The sequence below is a fragment of the Musa acuminata genome, chromosome BXJ1-6, assembly GCF_036884655.1.
Source record: "Musa acuminata AAA Group cultivar baxijiao chromosome BXJ1-6, Cavendish_Baxijiao_AAA, whole genome shotgun sequence".
Taxonomy (NCBI): Eukaryota; Viridiplantae; Streptophyta; class Magnoliopsida; order Zingiberales; family Musaceae; genus Musa; species Musa acuminata.
The window spans coordinates 13,555,360-13,567,475 of NC_088332.1; the positions used below are offsets into that span (position 1 = coordinate 13,555,360).

At 39.5% G+C, this 12,116-nt stretch overlaps 3 protein-coding genes across 4 annotated transcripts; all 3 read left to right on the forward strand.

Moving 5' to 3' along the window:
• The first annotated feature begins 1,234 nt into the window (after nucleotides 1-1,234).
• On the forward strand, nucleotides 1,235-4,774 carry LOC135676411 (eukaryotic translation initiation factor 5A-like). The gene is made up of 6 exons (XM_065187549.1): nucleotides 1,235-1,391; nucleotides 1,511-1,655; nucleotides 2,994-3,116; nucleotides 3,194-3,250; nucleotides 3,334-3,408; nucleotides 4,427-4,774. The coding sequence occupies exons 2-6, from the start codon at nucleotides 1,533-1,535 to the stop codon at nucleotides 4,526-4,528; spliced, it is 480 nt and encodes a 159-aa protein (XP_065043621.1). The 5' UTR covers nucleotides 1,235-1,391; nucleotides 1,511-1,532; the 3' UTR covers nucleotides 4,529-4,774.
• A 208-nt stretch (nucleotides 4,775-4,982) lies between these two features.
• LOC103988005 (uncharacterized) lies at nucleotides 4,983-6,751 on the forward strand. 2 transcript variants are annotated; one of them, XM_065187548.1, is made up of 3 exons: nucleotides 4,983-5,277; nucleotides 5,402-5,506; nucleotides 6,386-6,751. In XM_065187548.1, the coding sequence occupies exons 1-3, from the start codon at nucleotides 5,037-5,039 to the stop codon at nucleotides 6,538-6,540; spliced, it is 501 nt and encodes a 166-aa protein (XP_065043620.1). In that variant the 5' UTR covers nucleotides 4,983-5,036; the 3' UTR covers nucleotides 6,541-6,751. The 2 variants fall into 2 exon arrangements, with proteins under 2 accessions (XP_065043620.1, XP_009404767.2); XM_009406492.3 differs by having other exon boundaries at nucleotides 4,984-5,277; nucleotides 5,384-5,506.
• A 143-nt stretch (nucleotides 6,752-6,894) lies between these two features.
• Nucleotides 6,895-11,623, forward strand: LOC135676409 (probable WRKY transcription factor 4). Its single transcript, XM_065187546.1, has 4 exons — nucleotides 6,895-7,844; nucleotides 8,788-9,491; nucleotides 9,569-9,709; nucleotides 11,032-11,623. Exons 1-4 carry the CDS (start codon nucleotides 7,335-7,337, stop codon nucleotides 11,306-11,308), a joined length of 1,632 nt encoding a protein of 543 aa, XP_065043618.1. The 5' UTR covers nucleotides 6,895-7,334; the 3' UTR covers nucleotides 11,309-11,623.
• The last annotated feature ends 493 nt before the right edge of the window (nucleotides 11,624-12,116 follow it).

Genomic DNA, 12,116 nt, shown 5'->3' on the forward strand with positions numbered 1-12,116 from the left:
TTTTTGGAAGTGTTACATTTGCCAAGATACTAGAAGAAAGTAGAAAAAAATTAAAAAATAAGTCATTTTGCTAGGTTATCCGAAAATAGAAAAAAAATTAAAAAACAAGTCATTTTGCTAGGTTATCTAAAGAATTCTAGTGGTTACAAACTTTACAATCCTCTTACAAATAAAGTTGTGATGTCAAAAGATGTTGAGTTTGATAAATAACAGATTTGGAACTGGAAAAGTGACGAGCAGTATAAAAAAGTTATAGCTTCAGAAGAAGATGATATAATACAAGCAAGCACCGAAGTGACTTTACCATAATCATCACCTAGATCAGCTAGGTCACATGATTAAGTCTAATTATAAGAAGGACAAGATCGATTCAGGAGCTATATGATATGATTCGAAGGATTAATACTAACAATGATGAACTTTCTTTATTTTATCTTTTTATAGAATATGATCCATTAACCTTCAAAGAAGCTTATAGAGATGAAAAATGAAGGTAAGATATGAATGAAGAGATTCATGCCATTAACAAAAATGATACATGAGAGCTTACTATACTTTCAGAAGTCCATCAAGCTATTGGTGTTATGTGGATCTTCAAAATAAAAAAAAATACAAAAGGAGTAAAGAAATACAAGGCCCGATTAGTTGCAAAGGGATCCAAACAACAATATGAGATTGAATATGAAAAAGTATTTGTACTAGTTGTCCGACTAAAGATAATAAGATTATATCTCTCTAACAGCTCAAATGAAATAAAAAAATTTATAAATGAATGTCAAATCAGTATTTCTTAATGAAATTTTTGAAAAAAAGATATATACTCAATAACTTTCAAATAAACTTAACATGTTAGATGAAACAAATTTAAAGGGAGAGAATATTAGAATTAAACTTGTTAAGTACCATAAAGAAATTCATTTCACCCGAAGAAAGATTCAATGTATCAAGAGGAAGATTTTACATCAAGAAAAAAAATAGATTAAAAATCTGAAGAAAAAATAGATTAAAAATCCTAATTGGAGAAGGGTCAAATGCATGCATTTGCGACACTGAAAGAAGCTCCTAATTGGACAGAAAGCCTGAACGCTGTTCTGCAGCACACATGGAGAGGGGGAGAGCAGCGAACGGACGCGTGCCTTCTTATGCGTACGCTGCACGCGTGTGCCATCCCGCCGTTAATAAAAGCCAATCCGCATCCGACGGCTGGATGCGACCCGGACGTGACGCGAGGATTAGGGCGAGATTAATCGAAACCCTAGGCAGCGGCTGGAATCCGGGCATCTCCCATCCCTTCGAGGCGTGCCGCTATTTAAGGCGCTCCTCGCTGACCCCTCGCCGGCTACTCTGCCACCACCGCTTCCCATCGCCTCCTTCCCTGACCACGGTGACAGGTAGCGATCGCTTCGACCGCCTTCTCCGCTCCTTCGCTTGGTTCTTTGATTCTGTTTTGGATCTTTCGATCGGTCGGGTCTAATTCCTCTTTCGTTTCTTCTCATGCGGCCAAGTGTAGACAGGTATCGGTATCAGTAAGCATGTCGGACGAGGAACATCATTTTGACTCGAAGGCCGACGCGGGGGCTTCCAAGACTTATCCGCAGCAGGCAGGAACTATTCGCAAGAACGGGTACATCGTCATCAAAGGGAGGGCGTGCAAGGTCGATCTCTATTCCATCTTGTCTCTGTGTTCTGTTGTTCGTTGATTTGATGAACTTGGGAAGATGATCGTTTGTTGGGATTTTTCCATATAATTGACTGATTTATTTTTTGTTCTGTGGGGCTTAAAGTGATTATGCTTATTATTTGGTATTATTACTGACTTTTGCAAATTCTGGTGTTCGCTATTAATCTGGTTATTCATAGGCATTTTAATTAATTATATATATGTATATATATTAATTAGTTGATGATAAGACTTCTGGACTCGTGTTATACCTTCTCAGAAGGGATGAGGTCTCACGGGGTAATAGTGATACATTTCGTATTGGTTAGATATGACTGCCTAATGCAAATTACACTGACTTATATTTTGAGAGTCAGCGCATGGTACACAGATCCAAATTTTCACATCTGAGTCCGGTCCTTTATATAGTGACCAATCGATGGTATAACATTGGTTTCTTAAGCAACTTCTGTAGTAATCAGTATTTCATATAGTCTGTATTCTTCCTTCAATTTTTTTTCCTGAAGATAGGGCTTTCGTGTGTGTGCGCTCTCCAACTCTGTGAATTTGCAAAAGAACCAAAGCCTGTCGTGCTTTCTTCTCTAGATCTCAGGCCAAACTAATTTTTGGTGGATTTTGGAGGGTTTAATACCATGTTTCTTCTTTTTTTTTTCAACATTTGTTCCTCTCTTATAATATCAGTTAATTTTTTGAACATAAAGATGCAATTTTTATCTTGTATCTGTTGAATATTTTCTGATATTATTTGATAGTAAAATAATTGGAATAGTTTCGTTCTAGAATTCTAAACAATCACATTTCAGAATTGTTTTCGCAACAATATATTTTATTCACAATTTCTCTGTTATCGTTTTATTTATATTCTTTATTTCTAAACATCTCATGATAGGATAGATGCTTTACATGTTATTTTAAATATTTGATTAGCTTATTAATAAATTTTATTAGAGTAAGTTAACTATTGTAGTTGTATGTTGACTAGAATCTTTGAGAATCATTCCCTCTCAATATAAATGCTGGCGCCACCCACAGGCTTTTTTGTGGTTGTGTGACTAAATCTTCATGCTTATTTGGACCACATTAAGTTGCCGTGTTATGTGGTTGCATGGACTACTTCTTCAGATATTGCCTATTAACGCTAAATGATAGGAAAAGATCCATCTAATCAATCAGAAATTGTTGGTATTATTGTTATTGTTTTTCATTATATCGGTTTAAGTAGTAATTTGATGTGAAATCCCAGAATATCTATTTAATTTAATCATCTAAATCCTATATTACTTTTGGAAAATTTTAACAATTGTTGCACCAGGTCGTAGAGGTTTCAACCTCCAAAACTGGAAAGCACGGTCATGCCAAATGTCACTTTGTCGGCATTGACATTTTCAACAACAAGAAGCTTGAAGATATTGTTCCATCTTCTCACAACTGTGATGTAAGTAATTGTCCAGCTTCCTTGGTTGAATACTTGTTGTTCAAGTTTATTAATGCTGATTTTCCAATATTTTGCAGGTTCCCCATGTCACTCGCACTGACTATCAGCTTATTGATATCTCTGAAGATGGTTTTGTATGTTTGAAAACTATCATGTTGTTATCTTTTATTGTTAGTTTATTAACCTTATATGTTTGACTCTTAACTGCATGTTTCAGCTTAGTCTGTTGACTGAAAATGGTAACACAAAGGATGATCTGAAACTTCCGACCGATGAAACCCTTCTTGCTCAAGTTAGTCCACTTGATATATTTTCTTCGTTTTTTTGTGAATATTAAATACATTGTGATTAACTATGTTTTGAGTTCTCAATAAGTTTATAATGGCATTTACCCAAAATCTAGCTGTCATTTGTTAAAGCCTGGAGATTATGGTGGACGATTCGTTGACTTTTTGAGTTATAACTTTTAGGTCTATGGTTATCTTGGTAGGATGTTTCTGTGATCTGTGGTTGGACCACATGTTCTTAGAACTTGTAACGAAGATGTAGAACAAAATTATCTACATATATGTAGATTGATTCTTCGAATACCTTGGATCAAGTGCTTATTTGACTTTATGACATAGAAATAATAATGTATTTAAAATAATTATATTAGATAATTGTCTCTGTGACCAATAATTTTTAGTATTTTTATTAGTTATTTCATAAATTCAGATTCTGTATTGGTTACTCTATGCTTGGATGTCTGGTGTTAGTCATCCTTAAGACATGTTTGTCAGACACAGTAGGCTTATTGCTAGTGAGAAAACAGAAGCCAATAGGTGCAGCGGGATTGAGTTTGGTAACTGTTGCAAGTATATATAGATTGTGGGGGACATGTATAGTTGTGTATTTAACATATTACATGAACATGGTTGGCTTTTTTTCCACAATTAGAAGGTGGAGAGTGCTCACTGCATCAGATTTATTTCTATGTAGCATTGACGCAACTTACGGGCATGTTTATGTATATTTTCTGTTTGCTTATGGTCTGCTGGTTCTTTATGGAAAGAGACGCCTCTTGTAACAGACATAAAAATATTGATTTGTATTATATGTAGCAAAGACCGTGGATATGCTTTATTATCCTTGACTCTTTCTATAATTCTCACAGAGCATATTTGTCGACATCTAGTCAGATCAGGCACCACACCATTATTATGGCTAAATTCATTGTTCTCAGTGATATTTGAATCCTGGTCGGATGCAAAATTAGCTAGCAAGTGAGCTTTGGAGTCATATTAACTTGAATTTTCTCAATTGTGCAGATTAAAGATGGTTTTGCAGAGGGGAAGGATCTGGTGGTGACTGTCATGTCTGCCATGGGAGAGGAGCAGATTTGCGCACTGAAGGACATTGGTCCCAAATAAGGATTGCGGCTGCTTGTGACTTCGAGAGGATACATACCCAGCTATCACAGGACCCCTTTTTATCTTCTCGATCTGAAGTGCCTACCTACTACAGCTTCTATTACACACTTGAAAACCAATATTTTGTTTCGCTATATTTGACATTGTTGTGCTGTTTCAAGGACATGCTTTCTCCAACTGAGTGTTGTCAACGTCTGTACACATGTTTACAGTGTTGGTATTTACGCTAAATATCTGTGTTTATTATTTTTCTTCTCTAATATTATGGTCGAGTCATATTTGCACAGAGGATATCTGTATCTGTTTCTGTTGATGTGGAAGTAAAACGAGTCGTTCGATATGGAAGTAATTGGGTCGGATACTAAACTCGACCGACCCGGGTTCGTAAGAATTGGTCTTCGGTTTAGCCTGGTCCATCTTAATGGCCCAAATCCAACCATCTTAAATCAGGAGGATTAGATACGTGGGAAGTGGGAACATTCGAGAGGGCCGTTGAGGAGGCGGAGGCATGGCCGCTCCATCGGCTCCTCGTCCTCGTCGCGAGCACGGGGAGGAGGGGGAGACGGATCGGCCGAGGTTCTTCGATGCCAAGGCCAGGGATCTGTGCTGGAAGAAGGCGGAGGTGGTGCCCGGCCGCCACCCCGAGCGGTGGCGCAAGGATGCCGCCGGCAACGTCGTCTGCAAGCGCTTCTGGCACTGCCAAGGCTGCCTCTGCTACGAATACGACCACATCATCCCCTTCTCCAAAGGTTGATCTTGATGCGTTTTTCGGCCGATCATCCCTATCACTACTCCGGGACTTACCGTCTCTTGAATCTTTTCTTCTTCTAATACATGATGAACTCCCTGATATAGGTGGGGAATCAACTGCAGAGAACTGCCAAATTCTACAGACGAGGGTGAACAGGTTGAAATCAGACAAGCAGTGGGTGGACAAAGCTGAACTGGAAGGCTTCTCATGTGACATCAAGTTCACAGGTGAGGTTCTCTTCCTTCTTGTTGTTAATGCTTATGATGACATGCTTCTCTCTCTCTCTCATGATACATTTACCTAATTTATTAATAATAACATCAAGCATACTGTGGTACCTAAAACTCCCACATTGCACTAATTGCATTAATAGTCTTTTCTCCCACATCAAGCATACTGTGGTACCTAATTTCTTTTCATTGAAGATATCAGCTATAGCTTATCTGAAACATGTTATATGTTGTTCTCTATGAACTTGAAGAAAAATTGAAATCTGTTGCCTTCGATTAATTCATTAATTCTATGAATTCAAAAGCATGCAACAAAGATAGAATATATACAAAGCCAAATTGCCCAATTTCTGGTAAAAGCTTAGGCTAAATTCAAAATATGTTTTCCCATTAGCATTTCATTACAATGATAAGGATGGAAAGTGGAGCAATTGCAAAGCACCCTTGGATTCATGTAGTTTGAAGGATAGGTCTATACCCATGAGAGATTATTACTAAAATAGGAAGGCAAATGAAAAATAATCTTGGATTTTCTACTCACATTACATATATTTCATTTTGACACTAGCATGCTTTTAATTTGAATACTTTTGAGGCAACAAAGTATCTACCAAATTGAAGTAACTTAGACAACAGTGAGATCTTTAGGCAAAACAAGGTTACCTAATGTTGCATAATTAGAAGTAACTATAGGTGATGTATTATCTCCGAGACATCCGAACCTATGTTGCTCGTCGTCACCTATTGTTAGATTGCGATCCCGCCCGGTGGATGATATCGAATTATTTGTTGCTTGTCTGCACATGAATCTTGATATCCACTTATGTTTGTGATTTCTAACTGGCAATAACTATTGCATGGAACTTTATCCTTCAGATAAGGAGCTGGATATCATTGAGATGGCCGTCTATGGGGATGTCATTCGTCCAGGGAGTCAATGTCGATGCAGAACTGTAGCAGAAATGCTGGGGAAGGCGACATCAAAGAACCCTTTGGCTCCTTGTAAACTACCATACAAGGAAGAGCAATGACATGCTATTCCAACTGCCTCATACGCCTGTTGTTTCCGTGCTGCTGAAGGAAACATCTGTGCGATCTACTGTCCTCCAAAACCTTCACCGAATAGTCCGGTAAAACAGAGTACTAATCGCTTGGAACAGATTGAATCTTCAGCTTTGGCATTGTTGTATGGGAAGTGTCACACAGACAATCCAATCCATATGCTTTAAACATTCGATCCAATGCTTTCTCCTCAAATTATCTGCTCAGGTTAGGGCTGGCTTGTGGAGTTTGCCTTGATCTTGTTCCTCTTTCTTTGGTCATCTACCCGCACCTGTTTTGGCTTCGTCATCAACCGAACATCACTACAGTTGTAGAGACAGCTCGAGGGCTTCTTAGAGGATATGTGGAAGCTGCTACAACAGCTGTCGTTGGTTGGCTGCGCAAAACAACAGCCGGCACGTAGGTATCGAACTTTCGTGATTGGCTCAAATTCTACGATTCGATTTATAGCCCACATGATTCAGGCAAAGATCGGGATCGGCATTGTAGAAAGGAGACGATGATGGGGGCAGTTCCGTCATTAGACGAAGCATATCTCAAGTCACGCGCCAATCAGACCAGCGGCAAAGTCAACGTTCCTTTCTCTTCAGATTTGGAGGGAGTTTTTATCCTTCGATGTGTGTCGTGTGTTTTCTCCCCAAATCCAAAGGGGGAAAAAAGGGAGTGTGATACTAAGTGAGGATATTAGATTGACCTCTCGCCCAACCCAAATCGAGCGCAGATAGGACGGCGGCAGAGAGGTGAGGACGGTTGGGGCAGGCGGATGGCGGAGAACGGCGCCGGCAGCGGAGGCGGAGGAGCAGGTGGAGGTGACGGGATGGCGGCGGCGGGTGCAGGGAAGCCGCCGCGGCCCACCATCATGCTGCCGCCGCGCTCTTCCATGGCGAGTCTCTTCCATGAAGGTGGAGGGGGCGCTTCGGAGGTCAGCCCCGGCCCGCTGACGCTGGTGTCGAGCTTTTTCGCGGACGATCCCGAGACGGAGTGCCGTTCCTTCACTCAGCTGCTCGTCGGAGCTATGAATTCTCCCGTGGCAGCGGCGAGGAGGCCGGCTGGGATCTCCTGGGAACAGGAGAAGGTGGTGGCTGGTGGCCCGGAAGACGGCGGGGCGGAGGGAGGAGGCATAGGAGGTGACGGTGGTGTAAGTCGATTGAATCGGGTGAAGCAGAACCGGCCTGCAAGCCTGACGGTAAGCCAGCCGCAGGCATTCACGATTGCCCCAGGACTAAGCCCCTCAAGCTTGCTGGATTCTCCTGGGTTCTTCTCGTCCGGCCTGGTATGCGAGTTCATAGGATTCGATCTTAATTTCCTATTAATAAAAATTCGAACTTGATTTATCTTCTTGTTTACCTCTCCATGATAAGCAAAAAAATATTCTTGGAAGGAGGAAGTGATGTTTGGTTGCTGGAAATTCAGACTTTTTCTTTGATTTTAGCATTTAGAGTAAAAGAATTTGCGTTCAGATAACACCTTTTGCCATCTATTGCAGATAAAGGCCTTGTTATTGAAGAACACACATTTCTATTTTCTATGGCAGACATAATGAAGTAAATTATATTTTGTTTTTTGACCTAAGGAAGCTGATTTAATGATACTTGAATAGCAGGTCCCTAGATCCTGTTTTCTATCAGGTTCTTGTATAACATCTGTTTATGCAATTCATATTAGCGATAACCAACTTGTTTGATGTTATCAAATGTCTGGATAATTGATTTCATTGCTTCTAATTTCAGTTAGCATATGGCTTAAGCTGTCACAAACTAAGTTCTTAAAAGGTGAAATGATTACTATTAGTGATATGAAGAGTGGTAGAAGATGACCTAAAAAGGTTTTAATGAAAATTATAAATAAATATTTTAATACTCTTAACTTAAATAAGCATATAGCTTTTGTAGTTCAATGTCGATAAAAGATGCATGTAGTTGACCCCAAATAGTCAAGACTTTACGGTTTTATTGTTATTGTTTGTTGTTCTATGAAAGGTTCATATATTAAAAAATATTCAACTGAGAGTTCGAAATGCTTTTGCAGTGTTTAAGCAGTATGATATGCTTATTGAATAGTACTTATTTACAGACTCCATATTAAGGGCTTTTCACTATGAGTTTATTGATTAAGCAATCCTCTTTTGATCTTCTCTCCGTTAGAGTGAAGTGATAAAAAACTTCATCAGTTGAAACATCTTTTTCTTTTGTTGCTCTAAATTTGGATCTCTGCAGGGCACCTTCGTAATGTCGCATCAAGAGGCTCTGGCTCAGGTCACAGCTCAGGCATCCCAGTCCCAATTCAAAATGCTGAGTCAGGCAGAATACCCATCTGAATTTGTGACAACACCACCATCATCACAGCAACTTATCGAGGAAACCCCTACCCGAAAGCGAAACAATTCCGTATTTGAATCTGCAGAGGGCTCTCTTTCTGATCAAATATCTCACCCTACAGCCATTGTAGTTGATAAACCTGCCAGTGATGGCTATAATTGGCGAAAATATGGCCAGAAAATGGTGAGAAGCAGTGAGTATCCTAGGAGCTACTATAAATGCAGCCATCCCAATTGTCCAGTCAAGAAAAAGGTAGAGCATTCGGCAGATGGTCAAATTACTGAGATAATTTACAAGGGTCAGCACAACCATCAACGTCCTACCCCAAATAAACGATTTAAGGAAGGCGATAGTTTTCTTAGTGGGTCAAATGAGATCACTGAAAGTCTTGACAATCCTTCAACACCTGAATCTGGTTTTCATGGTAATCATGGGAATCTCAGGAGATCAAATGGCATGACTGCTGCTACTTCAGCTTCAAAGAGAGATCGAGAATTTGACTATGGCGCACCTGAACAATTATCTGGTTCAACTGATAGGGAAGAAGCATCTGAGACACAAACAGATGGAAGGGACAATCATGATGCTGATGCTAAACGAATGTAAGTAGCATTATATACTAAAACTGTTGCTCTTGTATCTTTATTCATTTCACAAGGATATTTCTGCTGGTTGACAGGAATGTATCAGCATCCTCCCAAACGACATCAGCAGAACCTAAGATTGTTGTGCAAACAACAAGCGAGGTCGATCTTTTGGATGACGGTTACAGATGGCGAAAGTATGGGCAGAAAGTTGTTAAAGGAAATCCTAATCCGAGGTAGTACTAGTTTCACAAATTTCTGCTATTTGTCTTTTGACAAAACTGCAATTGTTTGTATAGTGTATTCTGTTTGAAGAATTTATTTTCTTGTCATTTGACATTTTATCCTTGTAGTGCATGCAGAATTTCATAAAATTGTGCATTGTGTATTGTTAATAGTGTCATTTTTCAGTCTCTATGGCACTTTCTAGCAAAGATTGTCATTTCATGACACTTGGGTGATGCTGATACTTTCTGGCATGGTATGATTCCGCATCATGCTGGTAGACTTCTATGCTACTAGGTGCAAGCCAATAGTTGGCTTAGCTAAATATCGTCAGCTTTGGCATGGGTCTGTATGGTGTGTGCGCCGATAGCTTTCGAGCGTGATATGCTTCAATACATGCCATTCAGCATGACAGTTTTTTGTTCCTTTGTTTCTGTGGTGGTAGATGCACATAAGGTAGTTACTAAAGAATGCACAGTCATGTATACAAAGGCAAGTGGATCAAGATACACCGGGACGGGTCGGCTACATAATTATTATGTTATTAGGGCCAATTTTTCTAGTACTATTCTATCACAATGTAGCCTGTATCCTCATGTATCGTCTTCGGGAGTGGATTGCTTCACCAACTGTATAAAACGTAGTGCATATTTGACACAGGACTACGGGTCCCACATCCTACCATAATCTGGTTGGTAACCTTGTGTTTTGTTATTGTTGCATGCAGTCTTGTTTCCACCCCACAAGACATGTCAGATACTTATCAGATTCTTTAATTGTACTATAGAAATATATCTTTTTTATGATTCTAAGGCTTCTTATAAGCTTCCAGTGTTTCACATTCGCACAACATGACAAGCATCATATTCTCATTTTTAAATTAGTCTTTTACTGAGTGTCATCTTTCTCTCCATTTTGCCTGCTCACTGGATCAGACACTTCAATATGCTTCCCTTCGTATACATGACTATGCAATATTGATTTTTACCCTCGAAGTGCCTAAGTAATGACATAAATCATGACATGTTCAGCGTCATTGAGAGAGCGTAGATTGCCTTTAGTTAATTCAATATGAACTTTGTTTTTCTTTCTTTTATGAACTCTAGTTATTTGTTCTTCATATCATAGTACTCTCTTTTATTTTTGGTAAAAAATGATATATCATTTACCAACAAGCCTATGAATTGTGTTGACCAGGCTTCGTAGCAAATTTGCATTTTGCTCCTCAATAAACCCAATAAACATGCACTATCCATATTGATACAAATCCCAACTGATGGTCTTTAATAACAAATGCAGTTCAGTGCTTGATATTCATCATTTCAATGTGCAGGAGTTATTACAAGTGCACGTATCTCGGATGCAATGTCAGGAAGCATGTCGAGAGAGCTCCAACTGATCCCAAATCTGTCATAACAACATATGAGGGGAAACATAACCATGATGTGCCCACTTCCAGGAATAGCAGTCGTAACTTGGCGTGTGCTGGTGTTGCTTCCAGCATTGTGCAATCTAATAGCCAACCCTCCCTCAGGACCACAAACTTCAGAAACAATGATCAGCAACCAGTCGCAGTTTTACAGCTTAAAGAAGAACGTGAGATCACTTAGTTTACCAGAATTTGTTGCAATTTCTGAACAACTATATGCTGTATTATGCGGATCTACTATTGGTTCGATACGCCAGCAAACCAGCAGTGTGCTCAGACTTAAAAGATGTGGAAGGTATTCATTTTAGCTCTAATACAGATTTTTCGACAAAAATGTCGTTGTATCCAGTTTACCTCTTTGCACATACATTGACACGATAAAAAGTCATAGAAAGTGTTTGTACATCGTTCTCTTCTGATTGTACTCTGAAAGCAGAAACTTCAATATTTGCTCGGTATGTAACATTTTCTTAGGCTAATCAAACAGATTTCTTTAGACTTGTTGTAATCATAGTCTGTTCGCAGTGCAATCGATTTCGATACAAAGTACTAATGTTATCTAGATTCTGATGGCCCAAGATCGAATGAATTCAAGCTTGAAGTGGAGAAGGATGGAGAGCCAGAAACTTGACTGCACAGATCTGGAATTCCTGATATCTGTGATTATGATCATAACTCGATGAGCATGAGTCACACGCTTCGATCGATGAGTCCAAAGCTTTTTGTCTTCCTTTTCCTCCATCAATCCTTTTTGAGGAAGAAATGATCGATTGGTCCACTTGTTCATCAGTCACTTTCACGCCATTTTGTTGTCTCCGCAGACCAGTTGTTGGGTGGTGAGACCTCTCCATCCTTCCTTTTCTTCGTCTCAACTCTTCTATCTCTTCTTTCCTTTCTCCGGAAGCATCCACGAGCGTGCCACCAGTGGCCGAAGCCATCATCTGCAGCACCAATTTGTTTCGCTCTGTGATGAGTTGACAAGGATCTCT

Coding starts and splice junctions, on each gene's coding strand:
- LOC135676409 (XM_065187546.1), top strand. CDS start 7,335: ATGGCGGAGAACGGCGCCGGCAGCGGAGGCGGAGGAGCAGGTGGAGGT. Junction 7,845..8,787: donor GGTTCTTCTCGTCCGGCCTG/GTATGCGAGTTC, acceptor GGATCTCTGCAG/GGCACCTTCGTAATGTCGCA. Junction 9,492..9,568: donor GATGCTGATGCTAAACGAAT/GTAAGTAGCATT, acceptor GCTGGTTGACAG/GAATGTATCAGCATCCTCCC.
- LOC103988005 (XM_009406492.3), top strand. CDS start 5,037: ATGGCCGCTCCATCGGCTCCTCGTCCTCGTCGCGAGCACGGGGAGGAG. Junction 5,278..5,383: donor CATCATCCCCTTCTCCAAAG/GTTGATCTTGAT, acceptor TCCCTGATATAG/GTGGGGAATCAACTGCAGAG. Junction 5,507..6,385: donor ATGTGACATCAAGTTCACAG/GTGAGGTTCTCT, acceptor TTTATCCTTCAG/ATAAGGAGCTGGATATCATT.
- LOC135676411 (XM_065187549.1), top strand. CDS start 1,533: ATGTCGGACGAGGAACATCATTTTGACTCGAAGGCCGACGCGGGGGCT. Junction 3,117..3,193: donor CATCTTCTCACAACTGTGAT/GTAAGTAATTGT, acceptor AATATTTTGCAG/GTTCCCCATGTCACTCGCAC. Junction 3,251..3,333: donor ATATCTCTGAAGATGGTTTT/GTATGTTTGAAA, acceptor TGCATGTTTCAG/CTTAGTCTGTTGACTGAAAA.